The 27,702-nt window shown below is 38.8% G+C and overlaps 1 protein-coding gene across 6 annotated transcripts in view; it reads left to right on the forward strand.

Moving 5' to 3' along the window:
* LOC109557311 (mitochondrial glutathione transporter SLC25A40) overlaps nt 1-27,702 on the forward strand; it is an 83,519-nt gene that overhangs the window by 36,111 nt on the left and 19,706 nt on the right. For 3 of the 6 annotated variants that reach the window (XM_019958562.2, XM_070787607.1, XM_019958559.2), the window contains 4 exons: nt 12,995-13,063; nt 14,383-14,504; nt 16,420-16,479; nt 18,244-18,350. In XM_019958562.2, coding sequence (XP_019814121.2) covers nt 14,408-14,504; nt 16,420-16,479; nt 18,244-18,350 — 264 coding nt within the window. In that variant the 5' untranslated portion in view covers nt 12,995-13,063; nt 14,383-14,407. Of the gene's footprint in view, nt 1-9,403; nt 9,523-9,591; nt 9,611-12,935; nt 13,064-14,382; nt 14,505-16,419; nt 16,480-18,243; nt 18,351-27,702 lie in introns of those variants that run through there. The other 3 variants (XM_070787606.1, XM_070787608.1, XM_019958560.2) reach the window with 3 other exon arrangements.

Genomic DNA, 27,702 nt, shown 5'->3' on the forward strand with positions numbered 1-27,702 from the left:
AAATTCATTGATCAGCTCTAGTAGTTTTCAGGAGAAGGCAATGGCATCCCACTCCAGTACTCTTGCCTGGAAAATCCCATGGACGGAGGAGCCTGGTAGGCTGCAGTCCTTGGTGTCGCTAAGAGTCGGGGACAACTGAGTGACTTCCCTTTCACTTTTCACTTTCATGCATTGGAGAAGGAAATGGCAACCCACTCCAGTGTTCTTGCCTGGAGAATCCCAGGGATGGGGGAGCCTGGTGGGCTGCTGTCTCTGGGGTTGCACAGTTGGACACGACTGAAGCAACTTAGCAGCAGCAGCAGCAGCAGCAGCAGCAGCAGCAGTTTTCCAATGGCATCTTTAGAATTTTCTTTGTATAGAGTCATGCCATCTGCAAAAGGTGACAGTTTGAGTTCTTCTTTTCCAGTTTGTATTCCTTTTATTTCTCTTTATTCTAGGATTGCCGTGGCTAGGATTTCCAAAACTATGTTGAATGAAAGTGGCGAGAGTGGATATCCTTGTCTTATTCCTAATTTTATAGGAAATGCTTTTGACTTTTCACCATTGAGAATGATCTGTGCTGTGGGTTTGTCAGTATGGCCTTTATGATATTGAGGTAGGTTCCCCTGTGCCCATTTCCTGGAGAGTTTTTATGATAAATGGGTGCTGAATTTTGACAGATGCTTTCTGAATCTGTTGAGATGATCATGTGGATTTTTTTCTTCAGTTTGTTAGTCTGGTATATCACATGGATTTTGCATATATTGAAGAATCTTTGCTTCTCTGGGATAAATCCCAGTTCATCATGGTATATAATCCTTTTAATGTGTTGTTGGATTGGTAGGATTTTGTTGAGGAGCTTTGTGTCTGTATTCATCGGTGATACTGGTCTTTAGTTTTCTTTTTTTGTGTGATATCTTTGTCAGGTTTTGGTATCAGGGTGATGGTGGCCTCATAGAATCAGTTTGGAGTGTTCTTCCCTCTGCAGATTTTTTGGCAAGTGTTTGAAGAGTATAGGAAGGATAGATGTTTAGCTCTACTCCAAATATTTAACAGAATTTGCTTGTGTAGCCATCTGTTCTGGACTTTTATTTGTTGAATGATTTTTAATTACAGCTTTAACTTCATTACTTACTGATTGATCTGTTTATATTTTCTATTTCTTCCAGGTTCAGCCTTGGAAGATAGTACTTTACTAAAAATTTGTACATTTATTTCAGGTTGTCCATTTTATTGGCATATAGTTGCTTATAGTAGTCCCTTATGTATTTCATAGCATGAGTTGTAATTTCTGCTTTTTCATTTCTGAGTTTATTGATTTGAATCCTATCCTTTTTTTTCTTGATGACCTTGGCCAAATGTTTATCAACTTTATCTTCCCAAAGAACCAACTTTTAGTTTTATTGATCTTTATTTCTATTTCATTTATTTCTGCTTTGGTCTTTATGACCTATTCCTTCTGCTAACTTTAGGGGTTTTTCCTATCTTTGTCTAGTTGCTTTAGGTGTAAGGTTGAAAGTGAAAGTGTTAGTCGCTCAGTGGTGTCTGACTCTTTGAGACTGCATGAACTGTAGCCTGCCAGGCTTCTCTGTCTGTGGAATTCTCCCGGCAAGAACACTGGAGTGGGTTGCCATTCCCTTCACTAGGGAATCTTCCAATTCAGGAATCGAACCCAGGTCTCCTACATTGTAGGCATATTGGGAAGCACCCAGTTGTTTGTTGGAGATTTTTCTTGTTTCTTGAGATGAGATTGAGTTGCTACAAATTTCCCTTAGGACTGCTTTTCCTTTGTTTGGTAGATTTTAAGTTGTGTTTTTCATTGTCATTTGTTTCTATGTTTTTTTTATTTCCTCTTTGATATTTCTTTTAGTGATCTCTTGGTTATTTAGTAGTGTAGTTCTTAGCTTCCATGTGTTTGTATTTTTTTTTTTTTTTTTGCAGTTTATTTTTCTTACTGATTTCTAATCTCAGCATTGTGGTTAAAAGAGATGCTTGATATGATTTCAGTTTTCTTAAATTTACCAACACTTGATTTGTGGATGAAGATGTGATCTCTCCTGGAGAGTGTTCTGTATGCACTTGAGAAGAAAGTGTGTTCTGTATGCACTTGAGAAGAAAGTGTGTTTTGCCACTTTTAGGTAGAATGTCCTGTAAATGTCAGTTAAGTCCGACTGGTTTGTTGTGCCATTTAAAGCTTGTGTTTCCTTATTTATTTTCTGACTGCATGGTTTGTCCATTGGTGTAAGTGGCGTGTTAAAATTCCCCACTATTGTGTTGCTGTATTTCCCCTTCTACGACTATTAGTATTTGCCTTATGTATTGAGGTGCTCCTATGCTGGGTGCATGTATATTTATAATTGATATATCGTCTTGTATTGATTCCTTGATCATTATGTAGTGACCCTCCTTGTCTCTTGAAACAGCCTTTATTTTAAGGTCTAGTTATCTGATATGAGTACTGCCACTCCAGCTTTCGATGTCCATTTGCATGGAATATTTTTTTGTCTTCTCATTTTCAGTTTATATGTGTCCCAAGGTCTAAAGTGGGTCTCTTATAGACAGGATATATATATAGGTTTTGTTTTTATATCTCTTCAGCCACTCTGTGTCTTTTGGTTGGAGCAGTCATTCTATTTACATTCAAGGTACTTAGCAATGTGTATGTTCCTATTACCATTTTCTTAATTGTTTTGGCTTTGTTTTTGTGGTTATTTTTCTTCTTCCTAGAGAAGTTTTCTTCTTCTTAGAGAAGGTCCTTTAGCATTTGTTATTAAACTGGTTTGGTGTTGCTGAATTCTGTTCCGTTTTGCTTGACTGTAAAGGTTTTGATTTCTCTATTAAATAGGAATGAAACCCTTGCTGGATAGAGTAACCTTGGTTGTAGGCTTTCCTCTTTCATCACTTTTAATATATTCCACCACTGCCTTCTGGCCTGCAAGTTTCTGTTGAAGAATCAGTTGATAACCTTATGGGGATTCCCTTGTGTGCTATTTGTTGCTTTTCCGTTGCTGCTTTCAATGTTTTTTTCTTTGAATTTAATTTTTGTTAGTTTGATTAATATGTGTCTCAGCATGTTTCTCCTTGGGTTTAACCTTGAGACTCTGTGCTTCCTGGACTTAGTTGACTATTTCCTTTCCTGTGTTAGGGAAGTTTTTGACTATAGTCTCTTCAAATATTTTCTGACTCTTTATCTTTCTCTTCTTCTGGGATCCCTGTAATTTGAATGTTGGTGCATTTAATGTTGTCCCAGAGGTCTCTGAGACTCCCCTCATTTCTTTTCATTTTTTTCCTTTATTCTGCTCTTCAACAATTATTTCCACCATTCAGTCTTCCAACTCACTTATTCATTTTCTCTGCTTCAGTTGTCCTTCAGTTATTAATTCCTTGTAGTGTATTTTTTCTTTCAGTTGTTGTGTTGTTCACCACTGTTCTTTAGTTCTTCTAGGTCTTTGGTAAACATTTCTTCTGTTTTCTTGATCTGTGCCTCCCTTCTGCTTTTGAGGTTTAGGGTTGTCTTTATTATCAAAACTCTGAATTCTTTTTTGGGTAGATAGTCTATTTCCTCGTCATTTATTTGATCTTGTAAGTTTTTACCTTGCTCCTTCGTCTGTCCCATCTGTCCCATATTGTTTTGTCATCTCATTTTTTTTGGATGGATGGGGCTTTGTTTTTTCCTTGCTGGTTGTTTGCTGCAGTGTCCAGCACTGGAGTTTGCATGCAGTTGGATGGAGCTGAGTCTTGGTGCCAAGATGAGGACCTGTGGGATAGCTCACACCAGTTAACATTCCCTGGGATTCTAGATTCTCTGTTGGTCTAGTGGTTTGGACTTGGTGCTCCCACCATGGGAGCTCAGGCCCAAACCCTGGCCAGGAATGGAGACCCCTGTATGCCATGCAGGGGGGTAGGCTGGGTAGGCAACAAAGAAAAAGGAGCAAAACAGTAAGAAAGAATAAAAAATTTTTAAAAAGTAGATATTTTAGGAGAAATGAAATTGAGACGACAACAGCAAAGTAAAACAAAACTACAACAGCAGAAAAAGCCAGAGAAGGCCCTAGGGGAGGAAGGCGCTTAGGCTGAAGAGGCCAGCAGCTAGAAAAGGCCCTTGGCGGGGATGGGGGCTAGGCTCAGGACCCTCTAGGCTGGAGGGGTCCCCAGAAGCTGGAGATTCAGGCCCGAGACCCCAGCAGGCTTGCCAGTGGTTGAGTAGGTGGGGGAGATGCTGGGTACATTCCCCTCTGGTCCACTGTCTCCCCAAAGCCCTTCCCATCCCTGCTAATCCTCGCTCTGTGGGCGGGCCCCTCTGAGACTGGTGACCCCTCTCATCCTCCTGCTGCCCCTCAGGGTTTCTGCTCCCATCCCGCCTCTACTTTTCTTTTCCCCCCTTTCCCCCCATCATCCTACCGAGTCGCCTGGGAATTCCTCCCATCCCTTAGGTGTCCAAGGCCTCTCAGCAGCCCTGGTAGGTGCCCGGGGTGTGAGAAGATGTGAATTCAGCATCCTCCTGCTCTGTCATCTGGACTCCACCCATAAAGACCTTTTAGTTGGTGAAATTTTATGTTTTTTAAACAGATGTCTTGAAAATATTTTGTGAAACTTATCCCCAGAGTACATGAAATTCTTCCATGCTCCTGTACATGCTGTTTATTTTAAATTTTATTTTCTATGTATTACAGGTATATAGAAATGATTTTTAACACTTTAAAAATAATATTTATTTGGCTGTGCTGGGTCTTTGTGGCCGCACAGGCTTTTCTCTAGTTGCGATGAGCCGGGGCTGCTCTCTAGTTGTGGGGTGCATGGCCCTCTCAGTGTGGTGGCTTCTCTTGTGGAGCACCAGCTCTGGAGCGTTTAGGCTCCAGCACTTGTGGCAGGTGACCTCAGTAGGTGCAGCTCCTGGGCTCTGGAGCACAGGCTCAGTAGTTGTGGCGCACAGGCTTGCCTTGCAGCATGTGGGATCTTCCTGGGCCAGGGGTTGAACCTGTCTCTCCTGCCTTGGCAGGCAGACTCTCTACCACTGAGCCACCAGGGAAGCCTAGCATATTCATTTTTATAGCTAGCAACGTTGCTAACTTATTAATAATTCTATGATGAGTTTAAGTTTTCTGTGTTCACAATTGTGTCATCTGGAAATACTGATTTTTTTTTCCTTTATAAACTTTATATGTACTTTTTGCTTATCTAGATGGCTAGGAACTTTAATAAAACATTAAGTAGGGGTAGTGATAATGTATGTTCTTATCATATGCTTGATATCAAAAGGAAACCTTCAGTACTTAATTATTCAGTGTAAGAATGCTTTTTAATTTTTACTTTGATACATGAGATGTTTGGAGGGGTGTTATTCAGCTTCCCGTTATTTAGGGATTTCCAGATACCTTTCTGTTATTCTTTTCTAGTTTGTCAGAGAACATATTTTATATTATTTAAATCCTGTTAAATTCATTGAGACCTGTCTCATGACTAGAATGAGGCTTATTGTGGTAAATTGTTTGGTAAATTGTGTGTCTGTTTTTCCCAGTAGCAAAAGAGTAGTTTAATACTTGCGGACGATCTAAAGGATGAATGTTAGATAGCCTGTTTAAAATTCCTCATGGAAGTAGCCACTACCAGATGGAGTATTTATGCATTTAAAATTTATAGTGATTTGTAGAATTGAATACTTGTGGCTATGAGAAACCCATGCATGTAGTGAAGAGTATTGTGTCTCTTATGTTACAAGTAGTGACTCAAGTGGCCCCAAATTATAAAACTCAATAACGATTTCTCTTCTTCTTTGGCTTGTGTGTGTTGGTCGCTCAGTTGTGTCCGACTGTTTGCAACCCCATGGACTGTAGCCCTCCAGCCTACTCCGTCCATGGAATTCTCCAGACAAGAATATTGGAGTGGGTAGCCATTCCCTTCTCCTGGGGATCTTCCTAACCCAGGGATCAAACCTCGGTCTCCTGCATTGCAGGCAGATTTTTTATTGTCTGAGCCATCAGGGAAGACTTTCTTTGGCTTAGTATATGTTATTACTTTTTTGTGATTAGGTTGGTGATTGTTTATGTACAAACTATTGATAGCCTTTTCATCACCAAAAAAATACATGAAATTTTCCAACTATTCAACAAATAATTAAAATTATGCATATTTTGAAAAGATGCACAACATCATTATTCCTTGGGAAAATGCAAAGTACTACTACATCGGGATATCACTACTCAGCTATTCAAATGATTACAGTTTTTAAAAATAACTGTACCAAGTGTTTTAAGGATATGGAGCAACCAGAACTTACATGTTGGTGGGAATATAAAATGATTAAACTGCTTTGGAAAATACGTTTGCAGTTTCTTAAGAATTTAAGCATGCATTTGCCATTTGATTCAGCCATTTTATTTCTCCTTATTTACTTAAGATTTATATGTGAATAATTCATAGTCCCTTTATTTGTACTAGTCCCCATCTTGAAGCAACCTAAATTTGTATCAGCCAGGGAATGAATAAAGAAATTGTAGTATATTTATGCAGTGGGATACTACTTAGTAATAGAAAGGAAGTAAGTATCCATACATAAATGAGTGTCAGAACACTTAGGGTAAATGAAAGATGCCAAAAGAAAATTAATACATACTGTGTGATTCCATTCGTGTGGAATTTTCAGAAATTCTAACTAAACTGTAGTGACAGCAGGTCACAGCTGCATCCATGCAGGGATGGGAGCTGGGAAGTAGCACCGGCAAAGGAGCAGAAGGACACGAATGGGCCCGCCACTTCTGTTCATTTTGTTGATGAGTGATAGTTTCACAGATGGTCAAAACTCATGTTTGTAAGCTTTACTTATATGCAGTTCATTGTATGTCAGTTAATCCTCAGTAAAATTGTGAAGAGAGAAAATAAGATGTGATATAGATAAATAGAATGTTACTCAGCCAGGAGAAGCGATTCTGCCATTTGTGACATCATTGATGGACCTTGACATTATGCCCGGTGAAATAAGCCAGAAAGAGAAACCCAAAGACTGCATAGCACCTCTTGTACGTGGACTCTTAAAAAAATCAGAAACAGAGTAGAAAAGTGGTTGTCAGGGGCCAGGGTGTGGAGGAAATAGGGAGAGGTTAGTAAATGGTGAAATTTTCCAGCTATAAGAGAAATACAGTTTGATGATCTCATGTAAAATATGGTGACTATAATTGATAATACTGTGTTGTATAACTGACATGTGCTAAGGAAGTAGAACTTAAATGTTTTCACTAAAAGACATATTGCTAAATATGTGAGGTGATGGATGTGCTGATTGATTAGATAGAAGGTACTTTTTCACAGCATATACATATATCAAGTCACTATAATAATCTTAGGAATTTTATATCAGTTTTACATTAGTAAAGAAAAAAGAATGAAAGGAAAAGAAAGTCTATAGCAAATTAGGATTGGAAAGAAAATTCCTTAATGTGATGAAGAATGTTTAAAAATAAATGGATAAAAAGTCTAGAGCAAACATCATTCTCATGGGTAATCTTAGAAGAATTCTTTTAAAATTCAGAAATGGAACAAATATACTCATTTTCTCTATTTATCTAATACTGTATTAGACATCTTAGCTATGCAAAAAGGAAATTAAGATGGTAGCATGATGATTAGGAATGATGGAAATCAGTCATTGTTTGCAGACAAATATGCACTTTGATGGACTTCTCACATGGCACAGTGGTAAAGAACCCGCCTGCTGATGCAAGAGATGCAGTTTCACCCCTTGGGGTTGGGAAGATTGCCTGGAGGAGGAAATGGCAACCCACTCCAGTATTCTTGCCTGGACAATTCCATTGACAGAGGAACCAATGTATAGTCTATGGAGTTGCAAAGAGTCAGACATGACTGAGCCACTGAACACAGCATAGCATACACATTTACATAAAAAACTCAGCGAGAGTCTATAAGTCAACAGTTAAAAATAATAGAGGATTTTTTTTTTTTTTTAGCAAGATTGGCTGGATACATGCTTAATAGATAAAAAAAAATCAGTTGCATGTTCTAACTGCACAGAGCAAGTGAAAGTCGCTCAGTCATGTCCCACTCTTTACGACCCCATGGACTACAGTCCATGGAATTCTCCAGGCCAGAATACTGGAGTGGGTAGCCTTTCCCTTCTCCAGGGGGGTCTTCGCAACCCAGGGATCGAACCCAGGTCTCCTGCATTGCAGGCAGATTCTTTACCAGCTGAGCCACAAGGGAAGCCCAAGAATACTGGAGTGGGTAGCCTATCCCTTCTCCAGCAGATCTTCCCAACCCAGGAATCGAACTGGGGTCTCCTGCCTTGAAGGCAGGTTCTTTACCAACTGAGCTATCTGGGAAGCCCGACTGCACAGAGAACATGTGATTAAAAGGAAGACACTGTTTTATGTTAGTAGTAGAGATTATCAGGTACCTAGAACTAGATCTGCCACAATATGCAATATCTCTGTAGGACAAATTTTAAAACTTCTCAGAACAACATTAAGATCGGAGTAAATGAAAGAAAGGTCTGTCTAGTCAAAGCTGTGGTTTTTCCAGTAGTTGTGTATGGATGTGAGAGTTGGACTATGAAGAAAGCTGAGTGCCGAAAAACTGATGGTTTTGATCTGTGGTGTTGGAGAAAACCCTTGAGAGTCCTTGGAACTGCAAGGAGATCAAACCAGTTAATCCTGAAGGAAATCAGTCCTGAATATTCATTGGAAGGACTGATGCTGAAAGTGAAGCTCCAATACTTTGGCCACCTGATGGGAAGAACTGACTCATTGGAAAAGACCCTGATGCTGAGAAAGATTGAAGGTGGGAAGATAAGGGGACAACAAAGGATGAGATGGTTGGATGGCATCAGACTGGATGGACATGAGTTTGAGTAGGCTCTGGGAGTTGGTGATGGACAGGGAAGCCTGGCGTGCTGCAGTTCATGGGGTTGCAAAGAGTCGGACACGAATGAGCGACTAAACTGAACTGAAATGAAAGAATAGACTGTATTCATGGTTAAAATCCTCACCAGTTTTATCTGTAGATTCAATTCAATTTGAGTCAAAATCCCAAAGAGGTTTTTCAAGGAACATGGTAAGATGGTTTTTAAACTTCTGTGAAGGGACCATAGGGCCAGGAGTAACCATGACACTTGTGAAGAAGAGGTACAGAGAGGGTAGACTTACCCTACCAAACATGAGGACTTGTTAGAACATAATAATAATACAGTGTGCTACAGTTTAAGGATGGATAAGTTGGCAAATAGAATAGAGAGACCGGAAGCAATTCCATACTGAAATGAAACTTAGTTTTGACCAAGTAGTATGTCAGTTTAAAGGAGAAAGGAAGGATTTAATATTTTTTTAATATATTTTTTTTTGACATGGACCACTTTTAAAGTCTTTTTAGAGTCTGTTACAATATTGCTTTTATCTTTCCGTGTTTTGGCCCTGAGGCCTAGGGGATCCTTGCTTCCTGACCAGGGATTGAACCTGTACCCCCTGCATTGGAAGACAAAGTCTTGACCACTGGACGACCGGGGAAGTCCCAGAGGGATTTAATGTTTGGAGCTGGGTAAAGTGGTTATCTGTTTTAACATGGAAAAAAGTGAAATTGGATCACTGCTTCACATGCTATTAAAATACTTCTGCATGGATTGAAGGTGAAAGTTTAGTCACTCAGTCATGGATTAAGGACTTAAAATTTGGTGATAGCAAAAGTTTAAAACTTTTAGGGAGAAATATAGATGAATATGTTTTGGACATTTGAGTAGGGAAAGATTGTTTAAAGAAAGCACAAAAAAGTTATCTATAAAGGAAAAGATCAATAAATTTGGCTACATTAAGAACTTTGACCTTTTCCTTATACCATATACAAAATCAACTCAGAATGGATTAAGATTTAAGCATGAGGCCCCAAATATAAAAACTCCTGGAAGAAAACAGGATAGCAGCTTCGTAGCATTTATCTTGGCAGTGATTTCTTGGATGTGACATGAGAAACAACAATAAAAATGAAAGTATATTAAACTGAAAAGTTTCTATACACCAAAGGCAGTAAACTGGTAAAAGGACAGTCTATAGAATGGGAGAAAAATATTTACAAACAATATATCTATTAAGGGTCTAGTATCCAATGGCACCCCACTCCAGTACTCTTGCCTGGAAAATCCCATGGATGGAGGAGCCTGGTAGGCTGCAGTCCATGGGGTCGCTAAGAGTCAAGACTCAGCGACTTCGCTTTCACTTTTCACCTTCCTGCATTGGAGAAGGCAATGGCAACCCACTCCAGTGTTCTTGCCTGGAGAATCTCAGGGACGGGGGAGCCTTGTGGGCTGCCGTCTATGGGGTCGCACAGAGTCGGACAGGACTGAAGTGACTTAGCAGCAGCAGCAGCAGTATCCAAAATATTTGTGAAGCACCTGCAGCTTAAAAAACAAATAATTTGATTTAAAAATGGATAGAAGACCTTAATAGACATTTTTCAAAGATGAGGTACAAATGACCAACAGTATGTGAAAAGACACTGAGCGTGACTAATCATCAAGCAGATGAAATCAAAATCCCAAGGTTGTCACTTGATACTTCTTGTTCAGTCGCTTAGTCATGTCTAACTTTGCAAGCCCATGGACTGCAGCATGCCAGGCTTCCCTGTCCTTCACTATCTCCAGGAGTTTATTTAAACTCATGTCCACTGGGTCCATCCACTGAGTCAGTCCATCGTCCATTCAACTATCTCATCCTCTGTCTCCCTCTTCTCCTGCCCTCAGTCTTTCCTAGCATCAGGGTCTTTTCCAGTGAGTCGGCTCTTCTCATCAGATGGCCAAAGTATTGGAGCTTCAGCATCATTCCTTCCAGTGAATATTCAGGGTTGATTTTCTTTAGGATTGACTGGTTTGACCTTGCTGTCCAAGGGACTCGCAAGAGTCTTCTCCAGTACCACAGTTCAAAAGCATCCATTCTTCAATGCTCTGCCTTCTTTATGGTCCAGTTTTTACAACCATATGTAACTATTGGAAAGACCATAGCTTTGACTATACGGACCTTTGTCTGCAAAGTGATGTCTTTGCTTTTTAACACAGGTTTGTTATAGTTTTTCTGCCAAGAAGCAGTTGTGTTCTAATTTCACAGCTGCAGTCACCATCTGCAGTGATTTTAGAGCCCAAGAAGAGGAAATCTGTCACTGCTTCCACCTTTTCCCCTTCTATTTACCATGAAGTGATTGAACCAGATGCCATGATCTTAGTTTTTTTTTTTTTTCAATATTTAGTTGTAAGCTGGCTTTTTCACTCTCCTCTTTCACCCTTATGAAGAGGTTCTTAAGTTCTTCTTTGGTTTCTCTCATTAGAGTGGTATCATCCGCATGTCTGAGGTTGTTGATATTTCTGGTAATCTTGATTCCAGCTTGTAACTCACCCAGCCTGGCATTTCTCATGATGTGCTCTGCGTATAAGTTAAATAAACAGGATGACAAACAACAGCCTTGTTGTACTCCTTTCTCAATCCTGAACCAGTCAGTTGTTCCATACAGAGTTCTAACTGTTGCATCTTGACCCACATGCAGGTTTCTCAGGAGACAGATATGATGGTCTTGTATTCCCATCTCTTAAGAGCTTTCCACAGTTTGTTATGATCCACACAGTCAAAGACTTTAGCATAGTCAGTGAAACAGAGGTAGATGTTTTTCTGGAATTCCCTTTCTTTTCTCTGTGATCCAGAAAATGTTGGCAATTTGGTCTCTGGTTCCTCTACCTTTTCTAAATCAGCTTTTATGCCTGGAAGTTTTCAGTTCACGTGATGCTAGTCTAGCTTTGAGGATTTTGAGCATAACCTTAATAGCATGGGAGATGCGTGTAATTGTCCAGTGGTTTGAACATTCTTTAGTGCTACCCTTCTTGGGAATTGGGATGAGGATCAACCTTTTCCAGTCGTATGGCCACTGCTGTGTTTTCCAACTTTGCTGACATACTGAGTGCAGCACTTTGATAGCATCATCTAGGATTTTAAATAGCTTTGCTGGAATTCCATCACCTCCACTAGCCTTATTGATAGCATTACTTCCTGAGGCCCACTTGACTTCACACTCTACAATGTCTGGCTCTGGGTGAGTGATCACACCATCGTGGTTATCTGGGTTATTGAGACCTTTTTTGTACAGTTCTTCTGTACCTCTCTTCTTGATCTGCTTCTATTAGGTCTTTACCATTTCTGCCTTTTATTGTGCCCATCTTTGGATGAAATGTTCCTTTATATTTCTGATTTTCTTGAAGAGATCTCTAGTCTTTCCCTTTCTGTTGTTTTCCTCTATTTCTTGGCATTGTTTGTTGAAGAAGAGGAAATTTGACAAATAGAACTATAGATAGAAGTCCATAATATTGTACAGTAGGCAGCGAACAAAATCATTCCAAAAGACCTCTTATGTACATACAATAACATTATCTCACCAAACAAAATCAAGAATATTTTTGAAATATCTGATATCCAATCCATATTCAGATTTCTTTAGTTACTTTCAAACTGGCTTTTTAAAGTTCTCTTCTTTAAACCAGGATGCATTTGAGTGGATTCCTTTATTCTAGAACAGTGCACCTCCCTGCCACCTTTTTCCCACCGTACTTTCACTCAAAGAAGCTAAGACCTTAGTCCTGTAGACCAGAGGGTTACCTTCTCCTGTATTGTGGCGACCTTTACCATGTTACCTTAGTCTGAATTTCCTCCAAGCGTCACAAAATCTGGTTGTTCAACTCCTATTGATACTAAGACGGATCAGTATGTGCAGGTTTAGAATTGTCTGTTTTTAAAGTAGAGTATATTTGCTGGGATAATATGAAGATTTTTGTGTGATAATGCTTTCATAACTCTAAGGTAATATTTCTGGAGTGCTCTTCATATTCTGCAAAGTACTTAATAAAATATTTCATAAATAATAGTTAATAAATATTAGTTGATTTATGTTTTAAAGCTTTTTTATATACTCCTTTCCTTTAGGTTTGCTATCCGTTTCCTGTGTGAAAAGATACGACAGTTTCTTTCTTTTTTCACTACAGATTTTCAGATACTGATGTTACAAACAATAAAATATTGGAACATAGAGTTGAGGAAAAGACTTAAATCAGGTAGGTAAATAATAAAAGCCTAAAGAAACAATAGAAGCATTCATTTTTATAAAGGTTGTAATTGGGATAATTGACAAAATTGGAAAATGAACTTTAGAATACTGTCAGCATTAAGTTTCCTGAATTTGGTAATTGGACCTCAATTATATGAAAATATTCTGAGGTGTGTAGGATGAACGGGGTATGATGTATGCAGTCTACTTTCAAATGGGTCAGAAAAAATAAATGATATGTAGTATGGGAGAGTGTTGGTGAATTTATGAGCTAACAGTAACTCATATATTACCATAGAAATATAAATTGGTCCAGTCTTTCTGGAAAGCAGTGGTAATTTTTCTCAGGTTTTTAGTTTAGCCCAGCAGTCTTACTTTTTCTCCTATAGTAATTGTAAAGACACTACAGTAAGATGTATGTATAAATATATTTATATGAGAGTTCATGAAATTAAAGAATTAATAAATTGGCAATAACCTGAATATCTAAGAGGCTGACTACATAAATATAATTGAAAACCATGTAAGCATTAAAAATGATAATGTCAATCTGTATTTATTAACATATCTATATTTTTAAGCATCAAAGTTGGCTACTAAAAGCTATGAATGGTGTTAATCTATTTTGTCTTTCAAACAAGATGCATGTATAGATACTTGAATGTTCGTACATATTCAGTTAGATGTAATCTGCCTCCATATTTGCGTTTTTGTGTACATAGACCTTTGGAAAGATGATACTATATGTTGCCAGTAGTTATTCTTTTAATAAGTTTATAAGTGATTTTTATACTCTTTTGTGTTGAGTTTTTCAAAAGAGTATATATTGCTTTTCTCACTATCTTATTTCTAAAATAATGCTTTTTATGAAGCTTATGCTTTTGATTTATTTTGTACTTTTGCAGCAGTGTTTGCAGTGCAATAAAAATAGTGCTGTATTTGCTGATAACTCGACTAGATTCAAGTATCTGAGTGGTTCTTATGAGGCCGAATTCTGATTTTGAGTCTTATTGGTCAGCTGCTTTCATTCTGTTCCATGGCCGGAGTGTTTTCTTAATGCTCTATTGATTTGTCTTGCAAATGTGATGCTGCTCACATAGCTTAGCTGAAGTTACCACTTTTGGAACATCCGAGAACACGTTCTACTAATGACAGTTGTGTAGTGCTTTTGCGTATGGAACTTATGTGTATACTTCTGCTGGTCAACAACATGTGCTTTGATAGGAATATTGGTTTTAGTTTTTATAGTTTATTTAACTTTTAGCAGTTAGTTTTGCGGGCATCTTCTGTTACACTTTCATTTTACATCTTGCTTTTCTTTAACAGATTTTGCTGCTGTTAGTTAAAAGATATGGATCCTGAATCAGAGGGACCAGCAGTTATCACAGTGACGCCGCTTCAGCAAATGTTCGCCTCTTGCACTGGAGCTATACTGACATCACTGATGGGTAAAATAATGTTAGGATGTAGATTATGTATCTGAATGAATTATTGATCCCACTTGAGTTTTACTCTGAAATACTGATAATATTATCATTCATGCTTCATCATGATAACGGGAAAGAGCCCTGGACAGAGAATCGAGAGACTAGAATTTTAGTCTTTGCTTTGCTGTTCTCAGGATGAATGTACTTTGGGATTGTCTTTATTCTTTTTGAACTTAATTTTTCCTCTCTAAATTTAGGGGCTCAGATCTGAAGTTCTTGGAGGTCTCTGTCAAAACTTTTATGACGATTATCCTTTTTAAAATAGTAAAAATATGGGGTTAAATATTAGCATAATGAAAAACATAGACGTTGGGTAACTTACAGTAGCAACAAACTCAGATTATCATTTACTTTGCTTTTAGTGAATTGCTTAAATTTCTCTGGACTACATTTCTCTGTCTTTAAATGAATTTCTTATAGACACAGCCAAATGACACAGTAGGTGACAGTTTAACATTTGAATGAGTTGGCTGGTTCATTTAAGTAAGATAGCAGGTATTGTCTCTCAGTTGCGTCTGACTCTTTGCGATCCCGTGGAATGTAGTCCACCAGGCTTCTCTGTCCATGGAATTCTCCAGGCAGGAATATTGGAGGGGGTTGCCATTTTCTTTTCCATGGGATCTTCCTGAGCCCGGGGTTGAACCCAGGTCTCCTACCTTGCAGGCAGATTCATTACTGCCTGAGCCACCAGGAAGCCCAAGATGGTTAGAACAAATGTAAACTAATTGTTTTAGCAGTCCATACTGAAGGAGATCAGCCCTGGGATTTCTTTGGAAGGAATGATGCTAAAGCTGAAACTCCAGTACTTTGACCACGTCATGCGAAGAGTTGACTCATTGGAAAAGACTCTGATGCTGGGAGGGAAATGGGGGCAGGAGGAGAAGGGGACGACCGAGGATGAGATGGCTGGATAGCATCACTGACTCGATGGACGTGAGTCTGAGTGAACTCCGGAAGTTGGTGATGGACAGGGAGGCCTGGCGTGCTGCGATTCATGGGGTCGCAAAGAGTCGGACACGACTGAGCGACTGATCTGATCTAATCTGATTTTACTTCAGATCATAATGCCCATTTTCCTTTGCTGCACTGTTCCCATATAGAGTAACACAATATGGTAGCAAGAATGAGTTATGGATAGCTTACTCAAATTTTCGATACCTGTGGTTTTTATTTGATACAGATGAATTTAACAGAGGGAGATTTTAATATAGGGAGACATATTATTTGATTATTGATTACTTCTAATACATAGTTATCTTCAGATATTTAAGTGGTCTTTTGGAACATTCACTTTTATCTTAGATAACATATTTTCTTAGAAATACCAGTATTTTAGCTTTAATGTTAATGGAATTATAGCCATAGAAATAGTATAAATGAGAGTTTGCTGCTGCTGCTAAGTCGCTTCAGTCGTGTTCAACTCTGCGACCCCATAGACGGCAGCCCACTAGGCTCCTCCGTCCCTGGGATTCTCCAGGCAAGAACACTGGAGTGGGTTGCCATTTCCTTCTCCAATGCATGAAAGTGAAAAGTGAAAGTGAAGTCGCTCAGTCGTGTCCGACTCTTAGTGACCCCATGGACTGTAGCCTACCAGGCTTCTCCATCCATGGGATTTTCCAGGGAGGAGTACTGGAGTGGGGTGCCATTGCCTTCTCCAAAATGAGAGTTTAGTACTTGTGAAAGAAGTAACAACATTTTCTCATTGTTCCTCTTTAAACAAAATTCAAATGCAAAAAATTAGAATGTTAACACTTAAAACCACTTTATGATAAATAGTTTTAACCATTATATAGGTATCATGTGTATTTTCTTTGGACAAACATCTATACAAATTACAGATATCACTTGTTAATTGAAATTTTATGTATCTTCATAGTGACACCCTTTGATGTTGTTAAAATTCGACTCCAAGCCCAAAACAACCCATTCCCCAAAGGTATGTGTTCAGCTTATCCTGAAAATGTTATGTTAGGTTTTTAAATGTCACTGCATTCATTTTTTTAAGAAAATAATACTCTCTTTTTGCCAGTTTTTGAAAACTGATGCCTTTGTCCTCATGCGGAAACATTTTCCTCATTTCTTAGTTATACCTGATGAAGTCTAGGCAGAAAACAAGTACAGTTGACCCTTGAAGAATGAGGAGGTTAAGGTTGCCCACCGTTGGTGTAGCTGAAAATCTGCCTATAATTTACAGTTGGCCCTCAGTGTCCATAATTCCTCTGTTTTTGCAGTTCCTTATCCTTGGGTTCAGCCAACTGCAGATCGTGTAACACTGTGGCATTTACTATTGAAAACAATCTGTATAAGTAGACCCTCACAGTGCAGACTCATGTTGTTCAAGGGTCAACAGGCTGTGTGTATACGTGCATATGTATAACACATATAACACTTTCATGAACCTACTAACAAATGGAGAGGACAGTTTTGTATTTCAATATGCCTCACAAGTAAGAACAGAATTTTACTTATAAGGGACCTTGAATCTAGCTTCCTACTTTAGTCCAAGAGCTGTGCCCATCCTACAGTATTCCTCCAATAGGCATCTAATTGTCGCTTGAATAGTAATAGGAAATTCAGTATTTTATCAAGCAGCTTGGTTAATTGCTGGACATTAGAGCTTATGTGGACTTTGAGAAGAGTAGTTATATGTTTTTATTAGATAGGCAAAATAACAATTCCTTGATCCATATTTTGCGGTTTTTATAAAAATGTCATTTCGAACGTGTTTAAATAGCAGAAAACAGCCTGTAAAAAAGCTCATACATAAATGCCACTCTGTTGAATGTGTATCAGGGAGACAGAATGAACAACAGGTATTCAGGTGGATGAAAGAATAGGTGGATTGTAGGAAAGGATGAAAAACAGAGTAGTTTCCTATATATTAAAGATAGACCAGTGTATTATGAAACTGATAGAATTATATACGGTCAAATGGAGAAGACAGTTATGGGAGCAAGAATGAATCCAATAATGGGAAGGAATCATTATTAGAAAAAGTTGTAGTCAATTGGGAAGGAGCTGGCCAGTGTCTAGATTAAGAAGTAAAAATACAGAGAAAGGGACAAAGCATAGCTTTATTTGCATGGGTTGAGATTATGAAAAACATTTTTTCATAATCGACTTTTTCAGTTGAGATGTAATTGATACAGAACATAGTGTTAGTTTTAGGAATACAGTATAATGATTTCATGTATGTATATATTGAAAAATGATTACCACAATAAGTTTAGCCAGGATCCATCACCTCATATAGTTAATATAATTTTTTCCTTATAATGAGCTCTTTTAAGATTCAGATATGCATTGTTTCATAATATATTTTGGTTGGAATTTCCCTTACACACCACAGACTTTTCTTCTGATCAGATAGAGAAGATGCACACCCATACTGTCTTTTCAAAAGAGGTTTTCCTCTTATCTTTTCTCTCCATTCCCTCAGATAACTGAAGAGAATTTTTTTCTGTGTACATTTTTTGACTATAGTCCTACAAACAGAATCCAGTAATTTATTCAATTGCTTTTCACCACTCTGAGTTTAGAGCCCAGTGCTGTCATTAAACAAATCAGATTGTTTCATCCTAAAAGGTGAAGACAAAATTGTGTCTTGTTCATCCTGCTCCTTGTATTTTTATTTTGATCATCTGTAAAAATAATACACTTGTGTGAAATAAGTGTTGACCATTGTAATCTTCTTTGTTAGGAAAATGTTTTCTATATAGTAATGGACTTATGGATCATCTGTGTGTCTGTGAAGAGGAAGGCAACAAAGCATGGTATAAGAAGCCAGGACATTTCCAGGGAACATTGGTAAAGAGATTACATTATTTATAATCACAGCATGTTTTTTATTCTTACATTTATTCTTCTATATGAAAGACTCAAGAGTTGCAAGACAGTAAAGAGTCCATCATGTAGTTAGCACACAGTTAAAAGGTAGACATTGAAGCAGAAGAGGAGGACTTTTTTTACTTTTAATTCTTTGTTAACTTTATGTTCATCTGTTTATGCTTTCTTATATATGGGGGAAAAGGAGTAGGCTTTTAAAATTTTGAAATGCTTGTAGATCATAATTTTAAGAAAAATATTCAAAGACAGACCCTGTGTACCCTCTGCCAGTTTCTCCCAGTTGGTAGCATGCAACAGGATGAGTACAATATGACCATCAGGATGTTGACATTGATACAGTGAAGATACAGAACAATTCTACCACCCAGGGATCCTTCCTGTTTCCATTCTGTAGTCACACCCACTTCTTAACTCCTACCAACCACTAGCCTGTTCCCCGTTTACATAATTTTGTCATCTTAAGAATGTTCTATAAATGGAATTGTAACAGGACATTTTGGGATTGGTACTTCTGACTTATTTTAATTGTCTGAAGATTCATTCAAGTTGTTTAATGTATCAATAGTTTGCTCCTTTTTATTACTCACTAGTATTACATGGTATGGATATGCCATAGTTTGTTTCAAGTGGTTTCCAATTTTTGGCTCTGAATAAAACTGCTGGATATGTTCATTCACAGGTTTTGGTGTCAACATATAAGAAAAAACTACTCACTGTTTTTCTCTCTGAACACTCAGAATTCTTCTGAACAGATTAGTGGTATTTTCCCCTCTACCAAGCAGTCCTCTAGTTCAGACCGGTAGTGTTCTGCAGTTTAACTCCATTCTGACACCATCTACCTGGAGTTAGTTGTTAGCTCCCATGGGGATGTTCCCATTTCAGATGCCACCCTCAAGGCCAGGTTGTCACCCATGCTTCTGACTGACCGGCTGCAAGTCAAAAGACGGAAGTTCCCACGATCCTTTCCTTGGGTTCAGTAATTTGCTAGAATAGCTTGCAGAACTCAGGAAGGAATTTTACTTAAGAGATTACTAGTTTATTATGAAGGGACACAACTCAGGAACAGCTAGATAGGAGAGGTGCACAGGGCAGGACTTAGGGGAGGCATAGAGCTTCTATGTCCTCTCCAGGCCTGTCATTCTCCCAGCACCTCCCTATGCTCACCAGCCTGGAAGCATCCAGATGCCTTTCTTCAGAGATTTGAATGGAGGCATCACTCGTCATTGTTCACTCACTCAGTCATGTCTGACTTTGCAACACCATGTGCTGTAGAACACCAGGCTCCCCTGTCCTTCACCATCTCCCTGAGTTTGCTCAAACTCATGTCCTTTGAGTCGATGCCATCCAACCGTCTGATCCTCTATTGCCACCTTCTCTTGCCCTCAATCTTTTCCAGCATCATGGTCTTTTCCAGTGAGTTGGCTCCTTGCATCAGGTGGCCGAACTATTAGAGCTTCAACATCAGTCCTTTCAATGAATATTGAGGTGACTTCCTTTAGGATTGACTGGTTTGATCTCCTTGCTGTCCAAAGGACTCTCAAGAGTCTTCTCCAACACCATAGCTCAAAAGCATCAATTCTTCGGCACTTAGACTTCTTTATGGTCGAACTCCGACATCTGTAGATGACTATGGAAAAACCATAGCTTTGACTATACTGACCTTTGTCAGCAAAGTGATGTTTCTGCTTTTTAATACGCTGTCTAGGTTGGTCATAGCTTTTCTTCCAAGGAGCAAGCGTCTTTTAATTTCATGGCTGCAGTCACCATCTGCAGTGATTTTGGAGCCCAAAAAATAAAGTCTGTCACTTTTCCCACGGTTTCCCATCTATTTGCCATGAAGTGATCTTAGTTTTCTGAATGTTGAGTTTTAAGCCAACTTTTCACTCTCTTCTTTCACTTTCATCAAGAGGCTCTTTAGTTCTTTGTTTTCTGCCATAAGGGTGGTGTCATCTGTATATCTGAGGTTATTGATATTTCTCCTGGCAATTTTGATTCCAGCTTGTGCTTCATCCAGGCTGACACTTCTCATGATGTACTCTGCATATAAGTTAAATATGCAGGGTGAAAATACATAGTGTGGACATACTTCTTTCCCGATTTGGAACCAGTCTGTTGTTCCGTGTCCAGTTCTAACTGTTGCTTCTTGACCTCCAGATTTCTCAGGAAGCAGGTCAGGTGGTCTGGTGTTCCCATCTCTTTAAGAATTTTCCACAGTTTGTTGTGATCCACACAGTCAAAGGCTTTGGCATAGTAATAAAGCAGAAGTAGATGTTTTTTTTTTCAGAAATTCCCTTGCTTTTTCTATGATCCAAAGGATGTTGGCAGTTTGATTTCTGCTTCCTCTGCCTTTTTTAATCCAACTTGTACATCTGGAAGTTCTTGGTTCACATACTTTTGAAGCCTAGCTTGAAGAATTTTGAGCATTACCTTGCTAACATTTAAAATGAGCTCAGTTGTGTGGTAGTTGGAACATTCTTTGGCATTGTTCTTTAATGGGATTGGAATGAAAACTGACCTTTTGCAGTCCTATGGCTACTGCTGAGTTTTCTGAATTTGCTGGCATATTGAATGTAGCACTTGAACAGAATCGTCTTTTAGGATTTGAAGTAGGTCAGCTGGAAATCCTTCACCTCCACTAGCTTTGTTTATAGTAATGCCTCCTAAAGCCCACTTGGCTTCACACTCCAGTGTGTCTGGCTCTAGGTGAGTGACCACACCATTATGGTTATCCAGGTCATTAAGATGTTTTTTGTATAGTTCTTCTGTGAATTCTTGCCACCTCTTCTTCATATCTTCTGCTTCTGTTAAGTTCATACTGTTTTTATACCTTTGTTCTATGTCAATTAGGAAATTATAGGAATTTTGGAGCTGTGTGCCAGGAACCATGGATTAAGACCAAAATGTATATATTTTCTTAATCATAATATCATTGTAAGTTTTCATTTCTCTGGAGTAAGTATCCATGAGTTTCTGGGTCATATGGTAGTTGCCTGCTTATGGTTTAAGAAACTGCCAGCCTGTTTAGTAGACTGATAGTATCATTTTACATTCCTGTGGCCGTGTATGACTGTCCTAACTTCTCCACATCCTCACTAGTATTTGGTGGTGTTACTATTTTCATTTTAGCAGTTCTGATAAGTGTGTAATAATACCTTATTGTGGTTTTAATTTACATTTTCTGTAGTGGCTACTGATGTTGAAAATCTGTTCATATGTTTATTAGCCATCAGTTTATCCTTTGCAGTGAAATGACTTTTCATGTCATTTGCCCATCTTCTAATTGAACTGTTTATATTTTTACTGTTAAGTTTTGAGTACTCCTTGTATTATCTAGATACTGGTCCTTTGTTGAATATGTAGTTACTAAATTACTAAATTTTTTTCCCCACTCTTTACCTTCCCCCTTTATCCTCTTAAGCAAGGTCTTTCATGGTGTAAAAATTTTTAATTTTGATGAAGTCCAATTAGTTTTTACTTTATAGATCATGCTTCTGGTGTCAAATCTAAGAATTCTTTATTTACTCTTAGATCTGAAGATTTTCTCCTATTTTTAAAGTCCTTGATCCATTTTGAGTCATTCTTATATAATATATAGATTTGAGGTTGAAGTTTGTTCTTTTTTGTTTATTTTACCCAATGGTTGTCCACTTGCATTTGTTGAAAAGGTATCATTCCTCCATTAAGATGCTTTTGCACTTTGTCAGAAATCACTTGGGCATATTGTGTGGATCTATTTCTAGGTTGTTTATCCTGTAACATTTATCTATTACCTACATCAGTACCACACAGTCTTAATTAGTGTAGCTGTAGAGTAAGTCCTGAAATCAGGTAAACTGATTCCTTCTACTTTATTCTTATTTTTCTTTTTGAAAGTTGTTTTAGCTATTTCTAAAGTTCCTTTGTCTTTCCATATAAAATGTTTTTGAAATTTAACATTTATTTTTGTGGGTGCTGGGTCTTTGTTGCTGCACGAGGGCTTTCTCTGGTTGCAGCGAGCTTGTACGGGGGCTACTGTAGTTGTGGTGCTCAGGCTTCTCATTGCCGTGACTTCTTTTGTTGTGGAGCTCTGGTTTACTGCCTATGCTTTCTTCTGTAAGTTTTTTGGTTTCACGTCTTAGATATAAGCCTTTAATCTATTTTGAATTTATTTTTGTACCTGATGTGAGAGAGTAGTCCAGTTTGATCCTTCTACGTGTAGCTGTGCAGTTTTCCCAACACTGTTTATTAAAGGGGCAGTCTTTCCCACACTGTGTATTCTTGCCCCTTTTATCATAGATTAATTGCTTATATAATTGTGGGTTCATTGAGTTGTCTATTCTGTTGATCTGTGTCTGTTTCCTGCCAGTACCATATTGTTTTGATTCAGTTGCTCAGTTCAGTCTCTCAGTAGTGTCCAACTCTTTGCCACCCCTTTCCCTTGTTGATAGTTGTTAGTGTTTAGAAATGCAGTAGATTTCTGTATATTAATTTAGCATCTTGCAACTTTATTGACCTCATGAGGAGCTCTACTAGTTTTCTGCTGGCATGTTCAGGATTTACTGCGTTTAATATCATGTCATCTGTAAATGGTGACAATTTTACCTCCTCCTTTCCAGTTTGGAATCCTTGTATTTTTTTCTTCTCTTCTGTGGCTAGGACTTTGAAAACTATGTTGAATAAACCATGTTGAGTAATGAGAGTAAGTGTATCCTTATCTTGTTCCTGATCTTAGAGGAGATGCTTTCAGCTTTTCACTGTTGACTATGATGTTAGCTGTGGGCTTGTTGTGTATGGCTTTTGTGTGTTGAGGTATATTCCCTCTGTAACCATATACCCACTTTGTTGAGGGTTTTTATCATGAAACAATGTTGAATTGTGTCAAAAGCTTTTTCTGCACCTATTGAGATGATCATGTGGATTTATTTTTAGCTGAATTATTTTATTTTTATATATTTATTTATAAACTTTATTTTCTTCTTGGCGGTGCTGGGGCTTCATTGCTATGCAGGCTTTTTTTCCGTCTAGTTGCCGGGAGTGGTGGCTACTCTGTAGTTGGTGGTGCACGGGCTTCTCTTTACGGGGCTTCTCTTGTGGAGCACAGGCTTTAGGTGGCACAGGCTTCAGTAGTTGGAGCTCACGGGCTCAGTAGTGGTGGCTCTTGGGCTCTAGAGCACAGGCTTAGTTCCTCCTTGGCATGTGGGGTCTTCCTGATCAGGGATCAAGCTCATGTTTCCTGCATTGGCAGGCAGATTCTTTACCACTGAGCCACCAGGGAAGTCCTCCTCATATGGTTTTATTCTTCAGTCTGTTAATATGGTGTGTCATTGATTGATTTATTGATACTGAACTGTTCTTTCATAAATCTCACTTGATCCTGGTGTGTGACCCCTTTTGATCAGTGTTTATCTTATTAAATTTGGTTTGCTAAGATTTTGTTGAGGATTTTTGCATATGTGTCATCAGTGATACTGGCCTGCCATTTTCTTTTTGTGTGTGACATCTTTGCCTGCTTTTGGTATCAGGGTGATGCTGGCCTCACAGAATGAGTTTGGAAGTTTTTCTTCCTGTACAGTTTTTTGGAATAGTTTCAGAAGGATAAGCATTAACTCTTCTCTGAGTATTTGTTAGAATTCACCTGTGAAGCCATCTGGTCATGGACTTTTGTCTGTTGGAAGTTGTTAAATTACTGATTTAATTTCATTTCTGGTAATTCATTTATTCATATTTTCTGTTTCTTTCTGGTTTAGGAATTTTTCCATTTTTTTCCTGGTCATCCATTTTACTGGCATGTAGTTATTAATCTGTTAGGATCCTTTGTATTTCCGTGGTGTCAGTTGTAAAATTCCATTTTGATATATAGGTTTTTGTGTATATATTCCTTTGCTGAGCTGTTCTAATGTTTCATTTGTTTCAGACATCTTTGTAAGTGATGGTCAGTGGTTTATATATTGATTGCTCTAGAACCTTTGTCAGATAATCCTGTCAGTCTCACTGCCGGTGTCTGTTTATTGTCTCCTTTCATTCAGGTTGGCATCTTTCTTCCTGTTTATTTATTTATTGGCTGCACCATGTGGTTTGCAGCGTCTTAGTTCCCCAACCGGGGATCGAACCTGGCACTCTGGCAGTGAGAGCGCCAGTTTCTAACCACTGGACCACCAGGGAATTTCCTCTTCCTGCTTCTTAAAATGACAAGTGATTTTTTTAAATATTGGAACCAGGAAATTTTGGGTATTATGAGTCTCTGAATCTCATTTAAATATCCCAGTTGGCCCTTTTGACACTGTCAGCTCAGGAAGAGGGCACCACCTTATTAATGGGCTGGCAGAGCTGGAAGTCCGTGTTCCTCACTCAGCCTCCAGACACACGGAGTGGGGGTCGGGGCTTTCACTTTGGGACGCTGTGGTCTGAGTGTGTTCCCTCCAGAATTCACTGTAGAAATCCTAATGCCTGATGCAATCGTTTTAGGACCTGGAGCCTTTGGGAGTTGATTAGGTCATGAGGGCAGAGACCTCATGAATGAGATTAATGCCCTTAGAAGAGAGACCGCAGAGCTTCCTTGCCCTTCTGCCTTGTGACGACACAATGAGAAGTGTGAAATCCAGAACAGGGCCCTCATTTGACCTGGATCTTGGACTTCCGGCCTTGAGAACTGAGAAATAAATTAGTGTTGTTCATAAGCTACCCACTCTGTCGTGTTTCGTTATAGCAGCGTTAACAGACTAAGGCAGTGGGAGTGGAATTTCTGACTGCCCTGGTGATTTCCGTTGCCTCTGGTGAGGCGGCCTTATCACTGTCGGGTCTCCACTACTAGTCCTCTGATACTACTAAGCGCCCTTGACATACTCATCATTGTTACTGAAAATCCCCAGGCTGGTAATTTTAAAATCTCTGCCATATCTGAGTCTGATTTTGATGTTTGGTTTGTTTCTTCAGACTACATTTTTTGCCTTTTGGTATGCTTTGTAATTCTTTTTGTTGAAAGCTGGGCATGATGTATTGGGTTAAAAGACAGACCTTGAATGTGAAGTTTTATCCAGCGAGACGCTGGGCTTTGTTTACTTCTGGACAGCTGTGTTGTAGAGACTGAAATTTCCTCCACTGTCCCAGCTGTTGTCTTACCTGTTGTCTTTTCCTGGAGATTCCTCAGATAGTAAGATAGTTTCCCTTGAGTGTTTCTCCTTTAAAAAAAAGGAGAATAGAGATTTGGGGCATATTTGAAAAGTGGTTTCTTTTCCCCTTACCCTGCCGGAAACAGGAGGGGGTTTCTCTTTGATTTTACCAGTGAGGATCTGGTAGGGCTCAAGGGCTAAAAGTCATAAAAGCGTGAAGGCCCTCTCAGAGTAGCGCCTCAGAGGTTTTGATTCTCCGGTTAGTCTACACTGAGCTTCCAGCCGTTGGTCAGTTGTAGCTCATAGCATTCCTGTTGGTGCTGGTTCTAACTGCGGGCTTCTGCTCTACTGTGCTGTGAGTCTCTGTATTTGATGGTCTCTCCAGGCTCAGACGGTAAAGCATCTGCCTACAACGCGGGAGACCCGGGTTCGATCCCTGGGTTGGGAATATCCTCAGGAGAAGGAAATGGCAACCCACTCCAGTACTCTTGCCTGGAAAATCCCATGGATGGAGGAGCCTGGTAGGCTACAGTCCATGGGGTCGCAAAGAATCAGACAGGACTGAGCGACTTCACTCTCACTTACCAGTGTTCAAGGTAGCAGTTTGACCAGTGACCTCAATTCTCTGATTATCCTAAGAGGAATTGATTTTTCAGTTTGTTCAGGTTTTTTCTTGTTGTGAGGATGGAAGTGATGCTTTCAAGCTCTTTACATGCAGAACCAGAAATCAGAATTATTCTTTGGATTTATTTTGGTCATTGCATTTTACTTTCTTAGGTGGAAACATGAATTATTGATTTTAAGCCTTTCTTTCCTCAACTCCACATTTAAATTTCCTTCAAAGTACTAAATTAGATATGTTCCAAAGATTTTGATGTTGTATTTTCATTATCAGTTGAAATATTTTGTGATTTTCTTTGTAATTTCTTTTGCCATGGATTATTAATTTTCCAATAATTCGATATTTTCCTAGATACGTTATTGTTCCTGATTTCTAATTTAATTCTGATCTGATCAAAGGAATATACTCTTAAGTTTTCAGATTTTTTTTAATGTATTGAGTCTTGTGTAATGGCCCTATGTATGAGCTGTCTTGGTGACTATTTTGTGCTCTTTAAAGTGTATATTGTATTCTGCAGTTGTTGGGTATAGCGTTCTATAAGCCATTAGGTCAGGGTGGCTAATGTTTTATTTAGATCTGCTGAAGTCTTACAGAGTTTTTAAAATTATTCTATTATTCTCTGATAGAGGATATAATAATCTTTAGATAGGATTGAGGATATGTCTGTTTTCCTTTTTAATTCTCTCTGGTTTGCCTCATAGGGTTTTGAACCTCAGTTATTAGGAACATACACATTCACTTGATATGTTTTTCTGATACATCTGTATTATCTTGCAGTCTTTTATCTGAATGTAGTATAGCCACCTTTCAGCTTGCAGCTTTTAGCTTTCTCATAGTAGTGTTTATGTAGCCTGTCTTTTTCCATTCTTTTACTCCAAGATGGTGATACAGTTCTGTCTTGTTCTGTTACCCTCTGTGACCCCATGAACTGCCAGGCTCTTCTGTCCATGGGATTCTCCAGGCAAGAATATTGGAGCCGGTTGCCATTTCCTACTCAGGGGATTTTCTGGACCCAGGGATCGAACCTGCATTGGCAGGTTGATTCTTAACCACTAGTGCCACCTGGGAAGCCCTAGAGACTCCACAGATAGGATGCAGATGGCTGTTGATGTAGTGAGTTTTAATCGGAAAGTTTAGTCCTTTAATATAATTTTTCATATGGTTGGAGTATTAATCTGTTTTTGTATATTTTTCTAATTGTTCCCTTTTTTCCTCCTTTCCTGTTATTGGTTTGAATTTTAATAACATTATATTGATTCCTCAATTCCTGTTTCTAGGCAAACGGTTCTTCAAAAGTGTTTCATGTGGGGCATATCTCATGTGCGTGGCATTGTCTGTCCTTTGTTCCTGGTCATCTTTTCAAGGCTGTTTGGGGAGTGAATGACCTTGGAAGATACAGGCATCCTTATTCCCTGTTGTAAATGGTTTGGTCCCCTGAGGTCGGCTTCCTCCCCTGTAGTGCATCCACCGTGTGTTCAGGTGTCATCCAGCCTTCTTCACACACCTGTGGAAACTGGGGCTCAGGATACAGGGATCAGAATGCCAGTACTCTGGCTGCTGCTGTTGCTGTGATGATGAGCTTTATGTCTCACCCCAGAGAGTT

The sequence above is a fragment of the Bos indicus genome, chromosome 4 (assembly GCF_029378745.1).
Source record: "Bos indicus isolate NIAB-ARS_2022 breed Sahiwal x Tharparkar chromosome 4, NIAB-ARS_B.indTharparkar_mat_pri_1.0, whole genome shotgun sequence".
Classification (NCBI taxonomy): domain Eukaryota; kingdom Metazoa; phylum Chordata; class Mammalia; order Artiodactyla; family Bovidae; genus Bos; species Bos indicus.